The sequence below is a fragment of the Morone saxatilis genome, unplaced genomic scaffold, assembly GCF_004916995.1.
Source record: "Morone saxatilis isolate NCDOM2014 unplaced genomic scaffold, NCSU_SB_2.0 Contig24, whole genome shotgun sequence".
NCBI lineage: Eukaryota > Metazoa > Chordata > Actinopteri > Moronidae > Morone > Morone saxatilis.
The window spans coordinates 3,000,905-3,022,750 of record NW_023339807.1 but is presented as its reverse complement, the minus strand read 5'-3'; the positions used below and the strand labels follow the sequence as shown (position 1 = coordinate 3,022,750).

At 38.8% G+C, this 21,846-nt stretch overlaps 1 protein-coding gene across 1 annotated transcript in view; it reads left to right on the top strand.

Annotated features, from left to right (window-relative positions):
• The first annotated feature begins 3,008 nt into the window (after positions 1–3,008).
• gask1a (golgi associated kinase 1A) overlaps positions 3,009–21,846 on the top strand; it is a 47,551-nt gene continuing 28,713 nt past the window's right edge. The window contains exon 1 of the mRNA XM_035672963.1: positions 3,009–3,345. Coding sequence (XP_035528856.1) covers positions 3,343–3,345 — 3 coding nt within the window. The 5' untranslated portion in view covers positions 3,009–3,342. The remainder of the gene's footprint in view (positions 3,346–21,846) is intronic.

Below are 21,846 nucleotides of genomic sequence, written 5' to 3'. Positions count from 1 at the left end.
CACACACATACACACACACTACATTATTCCTTTCCCTCTTTCTCCATTTCTCCACACACCAGGGGTAGAATTCTCACCGTATCTTTTTTTGTACTGATCACACACAATTGAAATTGTTTTCAGACAGGTTTGAGTCAGGAACTTCTTCTTCTATGGTGCCCTTTTGAACATGCAAAATATGATGTGATTATAAAAAGCAGGAAACTGACAACATCAAAGGAACTTTAACAGAAAGACAGCAGCCCCTATGTCAGATCAAACTGTTTACTTCTTTTATCAAGACAGACCATGCAAACGATGCAAAACAGCTCTTCTGAACTGTTGTTAAAGGCTATGCAGAACAGAAAAAGAGTAGTAAGTATGTGCATGGAGGCACAGGTGACTGCAGTCTGTCACTGGCAGTTCTCTAGTCCCACAAGTTGCATTATGTTCTTGGATCTGGATTGTATCAGTGTTTAGTCTTAAGATATCAAAAAACATGTGAGTAATTGTGTTTAGGGGAGTTATACATATTTTTTTAATTTAAAAAACAGACCAACATCGCCACCTACAGGCAATCGTCCTTCAACACATCTGACAGCAGGCTGGGGGTCTACCATAGTACTGTACATACTGTGTAGGAATACATACTCATTTTCCTAGGGTACTACTTTTGCAGTTAGTATTCAAAGAATGACTTCACCTTATCTGCACCTCTAGTTTACTGTATTGATTTAGTTATGTACTACTTGCCTTTCTTATTTTTTATTTTTATGATTATTATTATTATATTTTTGTTTAGTTATTTGTCACCCCAGTAGCTGTCATTGTCTGTGTTGCCTTGTCGTGTATTCCTGTCTCAATCATTTATCTTGCACTAATAAATTACAGAAAAAAAGTATCCATGAGTGAATGTATTTCCATGTTGTACTAACAAAGTGTTACAAGATGCATGGAAACTTCACAGAGAAAGAAAAAGCTAAATGTTTTTTCCTGTTATATATGCAGTATTGTTTTCTAAGAACTCCCTGGAGCTGTTTCCTATGGAGGCCAATTTCTGCCAGGAAAAAGAAATGCAAAGAAAATAAGAATGTAATGAAAGGTTGCCGAAAGTTTTTAACTCTCTAATTCAATTATAGATTTGCAATGCCAATGGTATGGGACAGCAAGTCATAATTATAAGATGGTAAGTCAAAATTCTATTTATATTTATTTTTACTATGTCATATTTTTATCTTAGTAGCCCATATTTCAATGTAGTAAAGTCTGTAAGTTCTCTATGAACTCACACAGAGGGTCTGGTCGTAAGTCCAAGTTTTACTTTTATAATCATGTTTAACTATCTTAAAGTTGTGACATAGAAAATGTCATAGTTTTGACACACTATCTCACAATTGTGACAGTCCTTACATTTCCTATGTTTTTTTCTTGACAGGCAGAAATGGACTTCCACAGTTTCACCAACAGTTATGACTAGACTCTCTATTTTCATTGTGCACTCAAGTGAATTTACTATGCATACAGACACCTTAATTAATTATTTTCACTTTTCCTCTATGAATGCACAACATACTCAAAACCTGCTTACAATGAGTTAGGAATCTATTCTCAGCTTATTCGTGCTGATTATGTCAGCATCTGCTGGGTTTTACGACAAACATAGAAAAGCCCTAAGTTCAAATAGCCTTGTTGAACACAAGAGGGCACCCTAAACCTTCTACGAGAGTGCAGTATAGGGTGCACAGCTTGTGGCAGAGGCACCACATAAAGGCATTATCTGGTCCTGCTGATGAACTGAACTGTCCCATCAGTTAATGATATTAGTATATAATACTTTAAGGTTCTCTAGGACATCACAGCTATAGATCATAACTTGATATAGGGAGCTAAAATAGAATTTAAAAAGCAATATTGTTATTATTAATAATAAACCCTCATTAACCTTTAACCAGTCAAGGCATTAAAAATTATAAAGTAATTTTTATGCCCCTGGGAAAAAATACTGAGGTCTGGACCTCGGTGACAGTTACGGCCATGCTCACAAGAGGTGGCGGTACTCAATAAGAAGTAAGGGTACTCTTGTGGACAAAAATCTGAAGTGCCGGTACTCAGTTACGTTGAGTACTGACCCATTTCAGGCCCTGCTTACATCACTATTAGTGTGTATGAAAAAGAGCAGGAAAAGCAGTACGACATATGAGTCAAACAGACAATACAAGCTTTGTGACTGTTATGAAATCTGTTAAGTATGTGGATATGTTAGTAAATATGAAACATGTAACTACCAAGTTATTATTCAGATATCATTATACATGCATGCTCTATGTAACCTATCATAGGTGACAGCGAGTCATACAGTCACCAGTAGAGGTCAGGGATATGGCAGTGACACTCCATTTGTCTCATGTCATGTGATTATTTTGATATGGTAGCCAAACAAACTTTAGCTACATATCATTATGATTGCTTTCCACTTTAAAAATAACTTGTTTGATTTCCCATGTGGCTGGGAAAAGATGTTTGTATGTGTGTGAATTGGATTTCCCCTTCCAAACATTTCCATAAAATATGTAAACCTATTTTTTCCATTTCGAGGCAATATAGTCTGAGTTATTCCCTGTGTCAGGGTCTGTCTTGAGTTTTCTGGCAGCAGGGATAGACGTCATTATGGAAGCCCATTTCCGCCAATGTAACAGGGAAAAAAAAGATTATTTTTCAGTGTATTGACTTCAAAATAATGACTGTGTGATACTCATTATAAGTCATTATTTTAAGATACTAAGTCAAAATACTGAAAAAGTTTCTCAGTATTTTGAGATAGCCTAAGTAATTATTTTGAGATGCTAAGTCACTATTTTGAGAAAGTTTCTTATAATAATTGACTTAGAGAATCCTTTTTTCCGTCACATTGGCGGAAATGGACTTCCATACATTATTTTGTGGAGGGGGAAGACTCTTCTCATATTTCACTCAAAGCAGTTCTAGTTCCTCCTTAAACACAAGGACTTTTACTTTGAAATCAGCTTTCCCAGACGCTCGCGTGGAGCAGCGCGTTCCCCCGGGAGGGGAGGCTGGGCTCGCGACAGTATATCGATCAATGTTTAGTTTGCAGCGTAGGAAGTGAACGTATGGTGATGTGACCTGTACTGTATGCAACTTTTTAAACAAAGCAAACTGTGTTTAGTTAACTGTGGAGAGGCTTTTCAAAGTAAAGTTACTGAGTGAGTCGCGCGCGGCTGCAACTTCAGGACCACCGGCTGTCCAGTTCTCGTGCGGAGATCGACCAACCTCGGGACGGATGTGTCAGCGATAAATGACTTTAAAGAGGCTGGAGTGGCATGCTCTCCACCGGGGATATGAACCATGGTAAGACTCCTGTTCGTGCTAACGTTTCCCCTCCAGCCGACTCAAACTAAACGGAACACACCGACACTTCCACAAGTTTGGGCTCTGCTGAGTAGGCAGATCCTGGACCTGCAGATGCGAGTTCAGTTATGGCTATGTCAGTTGTTGTCACCAGCAGCTTTAATGCTGGCTCAGTTGTTCTCAGTGTTATTGTTGGTAGGGAAGAAGAAAAAGTCCTATACAAAATTGTATTCATTTTTCAGACTTTTCTCAAAGCTTTTACTTTGAAACAATTTGGTTTTGCTGGAAGCCCACTGCATCTTCCTAAAAGCCAAAACTACACCACATGATCAGTCAACAGATACTATAACAGGACAGAATGCAGCTGTTGTATAGCCTATAGCATTTGGTGTATTCTAGCATAAGAAAAGGGGCATTCCACATTTGTTTTGTTTTTTATTTATTTATTTTCTTATTTTTAGTTTTCTTCCAAGGTTTATTTATTAAATGACTGTGTAAAAGTATACAAGGAAACATCTTTCCCAGTTATATTTTCTGTTAACCCAAACACCAAAAAACAAAAAAGCAAAAAGGTTGTATATGGAAGTTACAAATGGATAAAAAAAATGAATCTAAATTCATCAAAAAAGAACAGTTGCAGTAACATTGTACATTTGCAAATTGTACTGCAAACTGCCAAACATTTCCTATTTGCATTGTTGGGATTTGGACAGTTGGTCGGACAAAATAAACAATTTGAAGACTGTGGGAAGTAGTTTTGGTACATTTTCAGATGTTTTGAGAACAAAGTTTGCAGATTAATTGGCAATAAAAATAGTTTCAGCCCCACTCTGTCTATCAATCAATCAATCAATCTTTGGAGTTTGGTCATCTCAGATGTGAAATGGAAATAGAAGGAAAGACAACAACTGAAAGGAAATGCAGTACAGACATAATGAAGATAATAGGGAGTGTACAAACAACTGTGTCGCCAGACATATTTGCATTCTGCCAAGTGTTTAGTAAAGAGGTAAACTTTGAAAATAGCTCGGCTGGCAAGTCAAAGTAGCGTTTTCCTATCTTCTGTCGGGTGATTGTCTGTTCTTCAGGCAGTCTCTACAGTCTCACATTTCAAATTGGTTCCATATGCAGAGCAGACAGGCCCCTGGTCTCAACTGCCACATGGAAACCAAGAGGGAAACTCTCTGCCCATTCTTCTCTTTTCTCCTTTTCTGCTCACGTTTATCTATTTTGGACATTTCTGACTAAATAGCTACTTAGTCTACATCCCCAGTACACCCTTCAGTAGGAACAAAAGTACACTAAGTTTTTTTAATTTAAGTTGTTGTTGCACATTAAATTCAACGAATGTGACAGATGGGTCCACGTGTAGATGTTTCAGAGTTACTTTTAAACATTAAAGTGCGGCACATTCACTGCTACCTTTCCTTTTTAGGTTCGTAAGATTTGTTTGAGACATAACCTTCCAGTCCTCTGCAGATGTCAGGTCTGTTCTTCAGTTACGGGGCCCACATTGGAATTCAGCGCTGGGCACATAAACCCCTCCAGACCAGCAGTATAGTCAGTCTTTGTATGTTAAACACCAGGGACTGCTGCCCTGCTGCCGCTCATTGTGTTCTCAGCTGGGCTTTCCTGTTCCTTTGCTCCACGTCTACGTCTGTGTGCAGGGAGGAAGAAAAATAGAGGGGTAGACATGCTTTAAAGGTGCAGTAGGTGATTTAAGAAAAAGTATTTACTCAAGCTATCACTATATCCTAACAGTAGTACATGAGACAGATAATCTTTGAAAAAAGGTTTCTTTGGCTCCTAGTGCTCCTAATGGCATTTGGAAGAATCCACCAGGCCTGAATGAAAACCGAACCGAGAACGACAGAAAGACGTTTTGGGTTGGTGGCTTGAAGATCGCTGATTGTTGAGTCTCATTCCCAGGAGCACTAGGAGGAGCCAGAGGAAGCTGATTTTTCCACAGATTGTCTGTCTCATGTTCTACTGTCAGGATGTAGTGAAGCTTTCAGCCAATATGGCAAAAAAAAATTATTTTTATAAAAGTGACCTACTGCAGCTTTAACTGACTGGAGTGACTGAGTGTGTATCAAGTGAGCGTGCCCACACACACTCCCTTAGATTTTGAAAATGAAAGGAGTGTGGTTTGGAGCTCTAGGCCGAGTCAACCAACCTGCTTGTTTTTTCTTTCTCTCTCTCACACACAACACAGCAACTAGCAGGCACTAGGACCCCGAGCTCTGCAGTCACTCCGAAACAGTTGTGAACTCCACTTTTCTATTATATTTTTACTAGCCCTGCAGGGTAACTTAATTGAGTACTATCTAACATTTCTGCTGGACAAATACACACACATATGTCATTCATTATGGATATTGTATGTGCTAAAGCAAACCTACCTGAATTCATTCCATTTAAATAAAGCGAGCAATTTGAAATTACAGGAAATATCCGCCTCATTATAAACTCAGGTTTCTGGCTATAATTAACGATTTTGCCTGAGGCAGCACACTGGCACAGGATGGCCCTAATGAATGCACATTTACCCACACGCCGCCTCCCGTGCACACATTTTTGTACAGATTCTACCTCCCCCTCATGCTGACACACTCATCCAGCAGGGCAGAGCGTTTCTTGCCCTGTTGCATTATGAATGACCCATGAAATCTCAGGTTCACCTTTAAATGTGCAGCGTCCAGCCAAATGACCGGAGGGGAGACTAAAGCAGATTTACCTCGAAGCCATGACCCTCGTATTTAGGTGTTAATGAGCTGGCATGCATGTATCTTCTGAATCATAACTGGCTGCAGTATTGTAGTGTGACTTGTACTCACCTTGCATCTAACACTAGGAAAGACTGCACACAGCTTAAGAATGGGGCCATTTCAGTTTGATTCCAACTTCATTTGTTCCTTGCAGACGTTGCAGTGCAAGGTTTCAGTTCAGTTCTCATTGTGAGCAGCCACACACCATATCTTCAGCAACAACCAACATTAAGGAGGCCTAGCAGACCTTTTTCACTGCAGATATTTTGCCTTTTATAGCAGCGAAAGCACTGGTGTAATTAATGACGCTAGTAATGGCTCAGTTCCATTAAGTGTCCAGGGCAGCCAGCGTACACAATACAAGGGCCTTGAAACTGGGACCTAAATGGATTGCAGTCAACTTAGTTAATTACACCTTTGAAAAGTCAACATGTCTGCTTTAAGCTCACGTTTTCTTAAATGTCATGTAAATGTGAAACCTTTTCATAATCGGGCAGGGGATTAGAGAAACCTTCTTGGTCATGTGTACAGGTAACCAGGTTTCTAATCTGCTTTTTACAAGAATATGCGAACAACAGAGTGGCTGAATGAAAGGAGAGATCATTGAATGGAGTGAGTACTGGAAGAAAGTAGCCTCTAGATAGATAAATAGGCCAGTTTCTATTACTTAAAATTGATTTTATATTTGTTAAATTCAGTCACATTTGTGCTGTCAGGAAAAGCTCCAATTTGTCTGTCAGATCTGTCAAGTCAGGAAACAGCGTCTTCTATCACTACTACAGTTCAAATAAGAAAGCCACACTTGAAAAGGCTTGAGAGTAGGGGAGAAATCTGATCATTGGCCTGTAGCATTTATTCATCTTTAACGGCCCATTTTTGGCTTTGTGCATCATGTAATTCCAAGCATAGCTCCACCCAGCTTCAACCTGAGCAGAGGTCTAATCACCCACAGTGGTTTAAAGCACCTGTGAGACCACAAAGAAAAAAATGGGGTTAAAAGATTGTGTAATACCATTGTGTCAGAGCTAGGGACTAATTTATGATTAATGATTCATTTAGCTTTTTATAGCTAAACCCCACCCATTAAAACAGTTTGTTTTTAAGAAAAAAACACAAAATGACATGACATACAGGAGGCACCATTGAGGCCTCATGTCTCCACCAAGGTTGTCTGATGTGTACCAGACGGAGAGACTCTGTAGTGAGGAGCATAATAAGTGTTTATCTCCCATTCAGCAGTGATGAATCTAGTTAGTGGTGATGCAATGTTAGCTTGTGTTTGTGTGTGAGAGCTGTTGGTACAGCAGTTGGGGGTCAGAGCAAGCCTGTCTTCATGTCTTTCAGCTCATCATTATTCACCTCAAAATGTTTTTCAATACATTTAAGTTACACAGTAGCTTGATGGTGTAACGTATTCGGGCTTGAGGTACCGGACTAACATTACGTCTTCTACCACACTGATTGTTGTATAGCAGCAACACTGCGAACCATTCTCAAAAATGGCAGCCGGGTGCTTGCTTACTGTGATACAGCATAGTATAGCTAGTAGTAGGAAATGGTTCCACACTGAGCTTCATTTAGCATGCCTCATCTTCTCCTCCGACTGCTAGCTAGCGAAGCTGTTGGTGGTGTATTCTCAGTGGTTAACTGATTAACAGTGTTGGCTTTTTACAGACCAACTGGACAGAGAACAATAGGAGAGATTTCAATACAGCGAAAGTGACTTCAGAGGCGCTTTGCCTCCCACTCAATCTGCCGCGAGTAACTCCGAGAGGGACATCGTCCATACTGCCATCTGCCGCTCGTCTCTGTGTGGAGGTGGCTTGTGTGTCGTTGAACGCTCATGATGTACAGAGTGACTTGTTTAAGCAAACCAGGTAGTGGGTGGTGAAAGAGAGAGACAGGCAGGGGTAAGGACAAGGTAGAGAAAGGGGGTGTTAACAGGGTATAAACAGGATAACGCATAAAGGCTGGAATAAGTATGGGAGCACAGTAGTGTTTATAGTCAGTGGTGGTCTTTACAGTGGAGGTGTTAAAACAGCTCAGTGCTAAAAGCCATTTGTTTTATGATGCCTGATGGGCTGTGTTCCCCGTCTCCTCAGAGAATTTACACAAGGAGAAAGCCTTGTAAAAAACTGTCACTCTCTTGCTCTCCTTTTCTAGAGTATCTCTTCTTCTACCTCTCAGGCACAGAGAGGTAGCACTTGCTGTGTCTGTGTGTGTGTGTGTGTGTGTGTGTGCAGGCAGATCCCCGCAGCTTGTTTGTAAAACGAAACAACCAGGTTGGTCGCCACAGCATAAAAATGACATCTGTATGGGTTGTAACTGCAGGTGGTTGCGTGACAGTCAATCTGCAAAGTCAAAGGAGGACAGAGCAGAGTGATAGGAAGCAGAGCCAAGAAATGAGAAAAAAATAGAATAAATAACAGACATGAGAGAGGGAATGGGAAAGTGTATAAAAGAAGAGGGGGGAGAAAGACGTGAGGACCAGATAGGCAGAGGTCAGATATGACAAGCTACATTGATTGCCATTTATTTGAATCGAATATGCATATTTAGACGTGGCTGCTACAGTAAAATCAATATCCAATATTAAATTTTTTTGGGGTGCCAATGTTTGTTGCAATTTATCCTGACACTACTGGCTATATTGCAAAGTTTCCCCCAGGAAATTGCTTAACAGAAGCATTGACCCCCGGACCTCTCACCATCTCACCATCAGCTCTAATTTTCTTCTTGTACAGAAGAAATATAAAATGCTACTGGCCAGATTGCTGTGAAATTTACAGAGCACTTTTATACTTCCCAGAGGACAAAGTCATTTCCATTCGGAACTTTTCTCCTCTATTGCCAAATGTTCACGTTTGAGAGTTGCATGCAACAGAATGAGTTGTCAAAATAAACTGCAGCCAATGAGCAATAAGTTAAAGAGTTTTTTATACTGTGTTTCTGTAAAATCTCTTCTTTAGCTTCTGGATGGAGGTAAAAGAGGCAATGTTGGCTGTGAAGGCTACGGATTAGTGATTATACAGAGTGCCTCTCCTACCAACTTCATAACATAGACAGAATCTTCAACAAATTTCCTGCTTAATTATTGTTTTGAATAAAGGAGGAAATTGAATTTGAAATGGAGTTTATAAGCCACAAATAAGCTGCTGTTTTCTCACTCTTACCCATGCCAGTAGGTTGGTAGGAATTTGGCTGTAAAATCAGAACAACAAGAACAGCCACAATGGCCCTGCAAAGGGACAATGGTAGTAACCTTGCGAGGCAGCTGGACAGACTGGCTTTGTGATGGTTCTTTGGACAGACTTCAACCTATGCACTTGTGTCCAACCCATAGACACATATACATAGACACCACATTGACCACTTCAGCCCACTGCTGGGATACGTCAACGTCGCCTCCATATTGGACCGGGCAAGACTGGCCTGTAAACAAGTACAGGTAAACTGGGGAGCTGCGTTTTTTTTTTTTTTAACAAAAAGAACTATAACTTTTACATTTCTCTGTTACATTTCTAATTTTCTACAATTTCATTGAGTCATTTTTACATTAAGAAAGTAGAGTAGATTTTTTTTGTCTCCAGTTACTTACTTGCTAAAACTAGAATGTTGGTGGTAATAGGCCACCATAGCAGTGAGATATTTAAGAGAGCAGTGTATGTAGTCTTACTTGCCAAAATAATTGCCATAATATTTAGAATAATCATAATGTTATATACTAATATAAGTATTACCACGTTTTTCTGTCATTTAGTGCTTGTTGTAATCATGATGTTATATACAGGGAGCAGACAGACAGCAGAGACAATTGCAGAGCAGTTTACTGGAGTTGACAAAGTACAAAGTAGAAAAGTAGAGAGGTGATATTTCACCAGTCACTGCTCTTATAACCTATTCTCTATTGAGATTCCAAGTAACTGGAGACAAAACAAATCTACTCCACGTTTATCATAAACCTTTGGGTCTAAAAATTACACATAAAATGAAATGTTTCCAATGATGACTTTCCAGATTGTTCTATGTAACAAACCAATTGGGTGCAGTCAGGGTCCATTGGTAGTGGTGGGTTCCAAAACCTATTAAAGCAGCAGTGGTGACCTGCACAGCCACTGACCCTCTAAATTCAACACTTGTTCAACCTCAGGAGGGGGACTAAGAAAAGCTTATGGTTCCTCCAGCTTTATTTGAAAAACTGAAGACATGTATTAATGATAAGGTGACTCAGGTCTACCCACAGAAAAATAAGAGCCAGAACATTATGCTATTTGTTCCTGAATTACTGTTACTGTAATTGTGTCATTTTGGCTTAAGTGGATGTGATTTGGCTGCCGCCCAAATTTAGTCTGTTTCTTGCGTGTCAGCAAATGATTTTGAAAGTGCGCCTCAGTTATCTTTTGGCAACCATTTTTCTCAGCAAATGTTCCCTCTCATGCTGCACCTTCCTCTTAGGAGAATGGAATGTGCAGCGGGAACAGATTCTACCACATGTGCACTCCCATTGCAGCCATATGGAGCAAGGATTTTTGAGCCACGAAGTAATTATTTTCAGAGCTGTGATCTGATGTCTAGGCTTCATTCTATGCTCAGAGATAAGGAACATAAAGCACGGCATCCTTTATTCCTTAGCCAAAGAAAAAAAAACATCAAGTCTGTTCACTCACAACAAAGCTTTTTAACAAAGCTTTTTCATTTCAAGGTGAGATTGGTTTGGCACTCTGAACAGAAAGAGATGTTTTGTGGCTGCCTGCAATACATATTTTATTATGAGGTTGCTTTTGGAAAATGGGAAACCGTCAAGGGCGGTGGAAAGTGATTCAGATAGATTTTATTTTTTACAGGAAGACATGTTTTGAAATAACTGAATGTTCCCCCAAAGAAAAAAAAGAGCAGGGTAAACCTTAATTTAATCACCACAGAAGTCCATAGAGGACAGGCTTGCTTTGCAAGAAAATGTCACACTGCATGTGCTTTTAGTACAAGTCCAAAAGACTATATATCTGCCTACACTGGTGGTGATTTCATATAGGGACTGGCTTGTTGTTTATGGCCCTTAATGACTTTGACACTAACTTACAAAATGTCAAATTTATTGGTTCATCAGACCAACCTTCTCATTTATGACACAAGCACATATATAAGTATTATTCATTCTGGGAGCTTTTGTGTTATTACTTCAGAAAAGCATTAATGGAAAGAAAAAAAAAAGTATAGTGACCTAACTTGGAATTATGGCTCTGTATTTTATTATGAATTGGAAGACAGAGATCTTGTAATTATTAGATGTGTAGCTTATCCAGCTTATTGTATTCAGCACGGCTGTAGAAAATGTTGTAGGTTGTTGTGGGTCAGTTAACAGGGGAGCCCCAGGTTTTGGCTGAATGTTGAGGGTGTTGATTGTAATAAAGTGAGATATGAGACAATTTTTTTCTTTGGTGAATGCAATATTGGACTTTGATAGTAATTGTGCAGCACTAGGGTTTGCTCTTTCAAAGTATATTATGAAGTTGCTTTATAGTCCTGATAATCACACTGAATTGTTAATTTCTTCACTTCATCGTTTAGTCTGACATGTTGTTTGACATCGGAAGAAAGTATTAGGTAAGAAGCGTTTTGCTTGGGCACCTGTTTAGCTCAGTCAGTAGAGCTAGCAACCCATATGCTGAGTTGCTGCAGCAACCCAGGGTTCAAATCCAACCTGCAGCCCTTTGCTACGTGTCATCCCCTTTTCTCTCTCTCCCCCCCCTTTCCTGTCTGTCTACAGCTGTCCAAGGCAATAAAAGGCTCAAAACATAACATAAAAAAAAGAAGCGTTCTGCTTAAAATAAATAGCTCTATATTATAAATCAAAGCTAAACAGAGCGATTCAAGTGTGACTAAAGTATCTAACATTTATGCTTTTATTAAGTGCAGTCAGTAAAGTCCTTTCTGTTTGCAAGTATGTTGCATATTCAAACTAAACTGTAAGCACAGCTACAGTAATTTACTAAATTTAGATTTTTTTCCGAAAAAAAGTCTGTTCACTGCTCTGATAGTGCAGTGTACACTACAGGCAATTTCCAGATCCTATCACATTTAAATTCAGCACATTGCCCTAAATGAACTTTGAGTTAACTAGTTAGATATCAGAATAAGAAATATTACTAGGTGCTGTTTGAATCTTGAATTAGGCTTGGCTAGGTGTGGTACTGCCAGAGTGCACTGGAACAATGCTCTGCCACTGTTTGTCCAAGTGAATAAGTAGAATATCATCTCAGTTTGCACATCTGGTTGAAATTCAAATACATTTTTGCAAGAAAGCCAATAAAAACCAATGGAATGGTACATAGCTAGCTTACATTTACTAGGAAAGATGAAAGGCAGCAAAGCATCCTTTCATTCATCATTCACTCTTGTGACTGATTCTTTATATAATTTAAAGAAACATCACAAAGCCAGCCTGTTAAACATGGCCAGCTTGAGCTGCATCCACAGGGCCTGCAGGAAATTAAAGTTTTTATAACCTAGCCTGTTAGATGGCGTGGTCAGTTATAGCTGACTAGTGTATGTAAACTTGCCCCTGTAAGAACAGTGGTTACATAACCTTTGAAACTGGCCACAACTTAACCGTGTGATCACAGGTGCATTCCGGTACTTAACCCTCTAAAAGCAGACCTCCTACAGACAGCCCTTTTTTGCATTATCCTGGTTAAATCAATTTAAAATAAAAATGATAATAGCTAGAGCATCCATTCTGTCTTTACATCATCACGTCATGCACGCTGGGTGATGCGCGGGTGGGGTTAAGCAAAAGAGCAGCTAAAAAATGAAAGTAGAAATTCACAGAAATTGTCCAGAAATCTTTCGTACATGTTTCTACGTTTAGAAATCTTTTGAATCATTTTATTTTCTTGTTTTTATTTGATAAAATGATTTATATTTGTTATATTCATGACTCAATTTTTTTTTTACTTTTGCGGTTGTACAGACTTAAGGGACATTCATTATGTCAAGATACTGAAAGAAATGACATCACAATAAGCATAACCATTTCTATTGCGGAGTTCAAAGGGTTAAACAAATAGCACCACACCTCAGGTTCTGAGAAAGTGTACTTCTGTTCTGACTTGGTGTTGAGCCCCTTTTACACTCTTGCCTCAAATGTGACTGCACAGACTGACTCTCCTCTAGTGGTCAACATATCATACTTTTTGAGGCAGTGATCTAATGCCAGGAAACAGGGCATGCCATTTTATTCAAACTGGACTGGAACATGGGTTTTTATAAACATGAACCTGTGCAATACACACCTCAAGCTGGATGCTCATGTACAATAATAGTGTCTGATTGTTCCCAGCTATCCCTCAAACTCTTCTGTCACTCACGCACATACAGACAATCATACATGTATATGTATTCTGAAAAATATTCAAATGACAGAATATGCAAAAAGCTACACACACAGCCTATGATTCACAGACATGCCCTCCCCCCAGAGACACCTACCAGTTGGCCAGCTGAAGGTCTGTCAGCAGAAGACTGTCAGATTGTGCCTGCTGTCACACGGCAGCTCAGCTGACATATGATGACAGGCAGGTCACCATACAGACAGAACACACACACACACACACATACACACACATTCAAAAGACAATGGGTGACAGCTGCCACTACACAAACAGAGTAGGTGTTGGGGATGTCAGATCATATGCTAAAGTATAGCAACATAAATGCTCGGTAGAAGCTACACTGATATGGTCATACTTGTTCTAAATAAAACATAATAGCAGTTAGCCTATCGCAACTGTATCAATGTATGGTACATCACATGCTGCAAATTCACAATAAAAAGTCCTCCAAAATTTACTTGAATAACACCTAAAATTTCATACTTTATTTTTACTTTACAGTAAAGTAGTATGCATTTCAACTAACATTAACTTACTTTGTTGATATTTTTTGGTCACCTAGCGGCAGAACTACAAGCTATAAAAAAAACACTGACATATTATTAATATGGAATCACTATATACTAGATACTTGTTTCATCCAAGGGCTCGGCTCAAGCCTGCATGCTAGCTCTGTTTTGGGCTCCTAACTGCGTGATTCCACTGCCAAGGATTTAACTCAACCAGAGCTGATCATGGCCATTCTAGACAATACCTCTGATTCCATCAGAAGTGCAGCAGAATAAGCGTACCAGAAGAGACTCCCTGACGGAAGCCACGACCACCCACGTCAAACAGCACAGAGCAGAATCGCAGGAAGTCTGACAAAGAAAATCAACACAGAAAATCAGCACCCTGTGCAGACCCCTGGTTATAAAAACAGACAAAAAAGAAACATGTTAACTACATAGCCTACTTACCCATGGTAAAAGCACATAACTCACAGAATTATGTTAATCAATTCAGTCTGAAGAGATGAACAATCTTCTTTAGAATGGCTTCTGGTGGAGCATGAAGCTGTGTGCAGGACAGACAAAAATAGTGTTGCAGATGCGACATCTCAGAGTCGTGCCCTGTGTCTCTTTAGCTGTTAAATGTTCACCAGTTAGACACTAACTTGATAACTGAGAAGAACAACTAGACTGAATGTAACAGTGAAGTTGTGGGTTGTAAAGCCAAAACAATGAGCACTGCATACATTGCATGTAGACTAACCCTAACCCTTAATGTCTGTGTAAAAGTAAATCCACAAAGTCTAAATGCTGCCAGATGGGGCAAAGAGCTCATTGACTTCACTGTTACAGCACTGATAAATGTGGGTGGGTGCTAATTAAAGATTACAAAAGCCAACAATGCTTTTAATATCCCCCTGGATAACTTAATCATCCAGAATGCATTTCTCTATTCCATCCCTGTGTACTCCTCTGTATTTGAATACCAGCATACCACGCCTTTTTCCAGGAAAGCTGAGCTAATAAAGAGTGGAGGAGAAGCCAAAGGGCAAAGATGAAGGAAGATGCATGCCTCCTGGTCTCAGTTTTATAGCAGATAATTAATCCAGGTTTATTCCCCAGCTTTCCAGCTCTAAGAAAACATGCTTTCAGGAACCTTTAATTTCTCTTCATTGCTTGTGCTCAGTTTTATCTCATGAAAAGTATTACTCAGCTTTTGAAAATAGTTTTATACTTTCTTGTGAGAAAAAATATCATTAAGGTCATTTCAGTCTCGAGACTACAAATGTTTAAGGAAGTTTATATTGCAAACTGTGGACATTGAGTGTTAAAGATGTGTGTGGACCTAATGAGTATTGGACAGATGAAACTAGCAGTCCCCCACAGTGAATTTTAATAACTTTCTTGGTCCAGTATAGCAGAAATGGAATATAATAAATATATCATAGGTTTTCATTAGTGTATAATCACCTGAAAATAAGAATGGTTGTGTTTTTGTTACCTTAGAATGAGCCATTTTATCTACAGAGGGTGCAGGCCCTCTTCTACGGCGCCATGAACGCCATGTTGAACTACCATGTTTCTACAGGGGGCGTCCGTCATTTGCGGCCACCTTGGAGCGTGTTGGGAATCTGGTCGATGCAAAATCTGAGTTAGCCGAGGTTAGATAGTGTGTAGTTGCTGATTAACAGTCTGAAATGGGGATGATTGATTGGATGTTTCTGCTGGGCATAAATTCCACAGCTTTTATAAGGAAAGCAGAGCAGATTTAAAGTATGTAAGACTGATAAAAACCTTATTTTCAACTTAACATAAAGTATGTGGTAGTGTAGCATAGTGAACAGTAATACCTTTTGAAAAAAGTACTTTTTTTAGAAGATATAACTTCTGTCTCTAAAGATGGCTTTACATTAGAAACACTGAACATTCCTCAAAAGAACATCCCTGGCAGATTTGATCCATGACAGATTTCACCTTTGTAATTTGATCCTACGGCTGCTTTCCAGAGGAGAAAGTTGCTGACAGGAGATCAGTACAGAGGCCAGCTCAAATTTCACTGTGCAGGAATACAGTGCAGTACTGGTTTCTTGTTCAGAAGGAGCTGTTGTGGATCATTAGATATACACCTATTGACCTGACAGCATTGAAATATATAAATCAGTGTGCAGTACACATAGCATGTGGAAGCACATACAGGGTGGAGTTCATACTGAAGGCTTTCATACTGTATGCTTGCCAATGCATTTGCTTGTCTACACATGTAACTGCCTATATGCATCACTTCCAGCTGTATGACCATTCATTCCTGTATTTTTGCGCTCCCATTATATTGGTTCATGTTACTTCAGCTATTACACAACTTATTGATGTTTTCATCCGCCTCAGGCTTGGTTGTCCTTGGGCTAGTCAAGGCTTCCTTCCTTCCTTTCTCTCTATATATTAATACCACATCCTTCTTGTATTTCAAAAGCTCTGATAGGTATTCTCTGGATTTTACCTTGAAATGCATTGTGCCTATAATACCTAGCACTGCATATGTGGTGCAAAGGTGGGTGGAAAGGTGCAACATAATAACAGTTACATGCAAATGACACAAAAAGGCGAGGTGATGGTATTTTGGTGAAAAGTGTGTTTTGCTATTCAGCATTCATGAATATATGTCCGGTAGTCCATTAGATGTTATTCGATGCAGTGTCACTGTATGCATTTGAAACTAAAGGCTTTATGGAAATGCAGGGCAACTGTAGAATGATAGTGAAAAAATAATTACTTAATCTAATGCTTCAAAAGCACTAAATCCACTAAGCTTGCATTAAAAATACAAACTTAATGCGATTACAGCCACATAGTCTTTTATACATTCAAGTTTAAAGTACTTTATTTGTCATATGCACAGCAGTTACAGTAAAGCAGTCACTGGCAATGAAATTCCTGTTCTCAGGCTCTCCAACAATGCTCATAAAGAAAATAAACTCAAGTAATGTGTTTGTTTTGCTGATGTTGAGATGGGGGTTGTTGATGGGGGATTGTTGACCACCCTCTGGAGTACGCAACATGTTGTCAGTCACAATCTCCATATATTTGTATCTCAAAAATACTACTCAGCAACAATACTATATGACAAAACAGTGGTACTGAGTGTCTGCACTTAAGAATTTTGGATTACCGTGACTCCTTGGTCAGACTAAGTACTCATCCCTATACCCCGGCATTAATGCTTAATTTTTTTGCCTCCAATTGGCTAATCAGTCCTTTCAGAATTTTGTGGGCAGTATTAAAAAGAGTACCTGCGTGCCATGAGAAATAAAGTGGTTGAATTAAAAGTAAGGTGATAAAATTAAAAATAGTGGTTAAATTGAACCTTTTTTCCACCTGGTCTTTATTAAAAATTGGTCATTGGTAATTGATCAATTGTTAATAATTAGAAATATCAACTGAAATAAAACATTTTATCCTAATATGTTTTTCAGCTGTATCGCCTCCCCCTTTTTTCTTTCCTTTTTTCTCCTTATAAGCCTTCCTCTTCAGTTGATTTAAACCCAGAAACAGCACAAATAAGGCCTTTTATTCTAAATTGCAAACCCTAAATTGAAAATACATTTTAAAATGAAGTACGGCAAGCTTTTTAATCCTCATCTCCTCTTCCTCTGGCAGCAGTGCTCTTGTAGGAACATTGAATGGTATCAGGCGCTGATCTCTCTGGATAAATAAACTCATTTATTTTTCATCTTTCATGTGTGTCATCATCCTCAGTCTGGAGCAGGAGAGGAATTGAGCAGTTGCTGAATGCATTCTGTGTCTTTTTGCACATCAATTTGCTTTTGATGAGTTGCTTTTGCTTTTCTTTTATCTTTATTACATCCTTTCTCTTGTGCTCCTCTCCATACGTGTGTGTGTGTGTGTGTGTGTGTGTGTGTGATCTGACTGGTTTCATTAAGGTCCGCTTTCAGCTGACAGGCTTGTGTTGACAGCTGAGGGACACACACGCACACGCACACACAGCTTTTGCCCTTTTTTCCTCTCATCTCTTCACTCTTTCCTCCATTTTCTTCTACAACAATAATATTTGTTTTCTGAAAAAATAAATATACTTTTGTTGTTGATTGACACGAAGTAATGGAAAAACAACACACATGCATACTGTAAAACGAACAGTGTATTTAGAAGCATTTTCTTCTTCCTTTCTGTCAATTTATCCTATTTTCTTTTTCTATTTTTCCACATTATTCTCTTTTATTAGATCAGCTTGCAGTCCACGTGAACATGTTTAGGTAGGTAGTGTTTGAAAGGTTCCATCCACACTGAAATGACACATTTAGAAAACAACTAAATCTCTTAAATCTCTAAACTCTTCCCCCTCTTGCTAACAAAATTGACTCTCATGTTACTCTACAGTGTTTAGGTGCATGGCTAAAACTCTATTCTGTTGCCCTCCATCGTTGCTTAATACAGCCAAACAAACAATTTAGTTGTTCCCAGTGACATATTGTTTTCTTTTGTCAGACAACTGAATACATTTCAAATGGATTTAATCACTGTTACCAGAGAAGAAGTAGTTCCTGCACTGCGGCGCTGGCACAACCAAATCATTTTATGCTGTAGTCATCTAACAAAGATTGGAACAAACACAAACCAGATGTATAATAGCTAAATGAGTTCATTTTGTGGTATAGCTTTGAAAAGTAAATGATGAACAATGTATCCTAATGACTTCAGCTTGGTGACTACTTGCAGGTTGTGCAGTGACCCCGGTGTTTGTGGCTACTTTCATTCAAGTCAAAATTGATACAAAGAGCAAAGCAGGGTTATGTAAATTACTGTAAAAGTTGGTCAACGACATGAATTTCAGTGTCAGAGTTCACCAAAGTTGAACTATGCAAAAGCACTGTGTAAATGTACTTCATCTCCACAAACAAATCCACTAAATCTGACAATTCCACTGAAACTGACTAATGTTAGTCTAAAATAGGGCTGAATATAAATACTGGTGTGGCTGGACTTTAACTGTGGACATGTCTGTCTCTTTCTCAGTGACACCGTCTCTCATGTTTGTCTCTGTTACACACATGGATAAGCTCCCACACATGCACACACACACACACACACACACAGATACTGTGTCTTCCATATTGGAGCATTCCCATTAGTGAATGGATGATACCCATTAACACACACATGATGTCTCTCTCTCAGGGGATGGAGTGTCTCTCAGATTGAATTAAGCCAAAATGTGTTAACTGATTATTCTGTGAGTCTGTGAATCCTCTTTGATCCAGTTGGAGAGATATTTTTGCTGTGTGTGTGTGTTTGCTAGCTAATAATTGAAGCTAGCACAGACAGATACCTTTTGACCTCATAAATTTCAAACATAATTCCTGCTTTGATGGCTCTATTAAACCAATCTTGACGACTGGCACATTCTAACTACAGTGTGTAATGACAGTTTACAGCTCCCTGATGTCCTTCTCACAACTTCTTATCATTCATACGGTGTTAAACCTCAAACAAGTAACAACTTTGTTTTTTTGCCCCCAGATTTCTCTGCCAGCAGTTTAGAGTTACACAATAGAGTCACTTAAGATTTGAGATTTCTATTCCAATATTTACAAAGTTTCTTCCAGGTAGAACATTATTAATCGCACACATGATCAGAGTTGGTGTCATGGTGTCAAGATCTCAAACAGGCCCTGGCCGACTCAATTGCGAGCAGGGCTCAGCTGCCAGTGATTACACGAAACCCCATTTTTATAGCATCAAAACCAGACTCATCATAAAACGACTTGACTCACATCAGCGTGATAAGAACTACCTAAAGTGACAGAGACCTTTGGGAAAAATGTATTTGACGTGTACTCTGATTTGTTTTTGTTGATTGCCCTATTTCCCATTTTGCTAACATGGAGGCAACGGGTTTTATGACCTGTATTGCAGTCAGCCACCAGGGGGCGATTTAGATGTTTTAGCTTTATTTTTGAAGAGCTGTCCTGTTGTCTATTTTTATATATGTCGATGGCCTGAACAGGTGGTTGGTCGGTCCATCACTTTGGTTTAGACTGGACAGACAGACATGACATTTGGTACAGACATTGATTCATGGCATGACTTTGGTGTTCCCCTGACTCACTTAACCATAGGATTTACTTTTTTGTTTTTTTATAAAGCTTTATACATGTCTCTTTCCCTGTGACACAGAGTCACCGAGTAAAAGTATTTATTAGTCTAACCATATCCTGCCAAGTATAAATGATACAGTGTATGTGTGTAAATTATCATCCATGGATCTGCGTTCCTTTTCTTTGTGTCTATTCACAGCAACACTGATTAAAAAGCTGCCCCACTTCACCATTTCTGGGCTATGGAAGGCCGCATTGAGTCTCCTGTCTTGTTAGTAAAGCATTAAATATCTTTGTTGGAGCTTTGTAGTGCCAGCTACAGCACAGATGGTTGGCTAATGCACTCTCAACCTGATGACCAGTTTCCAGGTGTTGAAGTGAAGACCTCCATCTGGTGCGTTTGAGCACCTTAGTCAAGTTCCCCCTTACAGGATTGTTCCAGTGATTTTCTGTCAGAGTTAAATACAGTTCTGGACACGGCTCATTCAATTTTGTCAACATGCCTCTCTGTTATGGTATTTCTCCTACAGTTGTTTGTCCTTAAACAGGGCGAATAAAAGGCAGTGGTGGAACTTAACTAAGTTTACTTAAGTACTGTGCTTAAATACAAATTTAAGGTACTTGTACTTTACTTGAGTCTTCTCTTTTTATGCTACTTATACATAATTCTACTCCACCACATTTCATAAAGAAATATTGTCCTTTACTGGACTAAATGTATTTGACAATTTTAGTTTTAGGTTTTCAGATTAAGATTTTTACATACAAAACATATGAAGAGCTCATAAAATATTAAGTATTGTTAAAAAAAATAAAATGAATGAAACAGTTGATTAATTGTTTAGTTGACTAGTTACTATTAAGACAATTGTTTCAGTATTCTTTAAACTGGACCCTGTTTTACATCGTTTTTGTCTGTGACTAATGGTGACAACAATTTTTGCTCAAACCCTACAGAGACTGACCTTTTTGTGAAAGAGTAAGAACCTGTTGTGTCACCAGAAACAGCAGCAGCAGTTATGTGTTCAAAGCAGCAAGACTCTGAGCTTTTAGCTTGTAACTCTTCATTCGAACTCAGCAGAAAGAAAATATATCTGACCAAAACCTTGGTTAGTCTTCCCCCTGTTCCAACAATCATCAACCCTGGTTTGGTCGAAATAAATCAGAGCAGCAGTGGAGAGAAACAGCCTGTAGAGCCAGAATACTTTCACATCTAACTCTCTTCCTTTCCATAATGTTGTCAGCTGCAGCGCTCTGGCTCAATACTGGAGCAACTGCAAAGGTAGGTAGTTATTAGACACAAACATCAGAAAATAAGGTTCCTTAAATGTGAGGATTCACTGCTTTAGCTTGAAAATATTTTGATCATCTTAATTTATTTGGATGTTTGAACTACTACTAACAAATATTCACTATTATAGTCAATATTTTCTGAAATACAAATCAGTCAATCAAAAGGAAAATAATTAGCTGGAGTCTTGTATAAAATGGTAAAAACCTCACCCTACTACAAGAATAAAATCATCAGTAAAGATACTCTCACAGGAGACATTTGTCTGCATTGAGTACCTTTACTGTTGCTGCAGTAAATTTCCCTAATTATACTTAAAAAGTATCACAATGCAACAATTCTCTATTACAAATACAAGTCTTGCATAGAACATTCTAAGTCCCCCCTCTAGTCAAATTATTTTTCAGTGTTTCTTCTTGTTCCTACAGTGTACTGTTTGAATGCTGT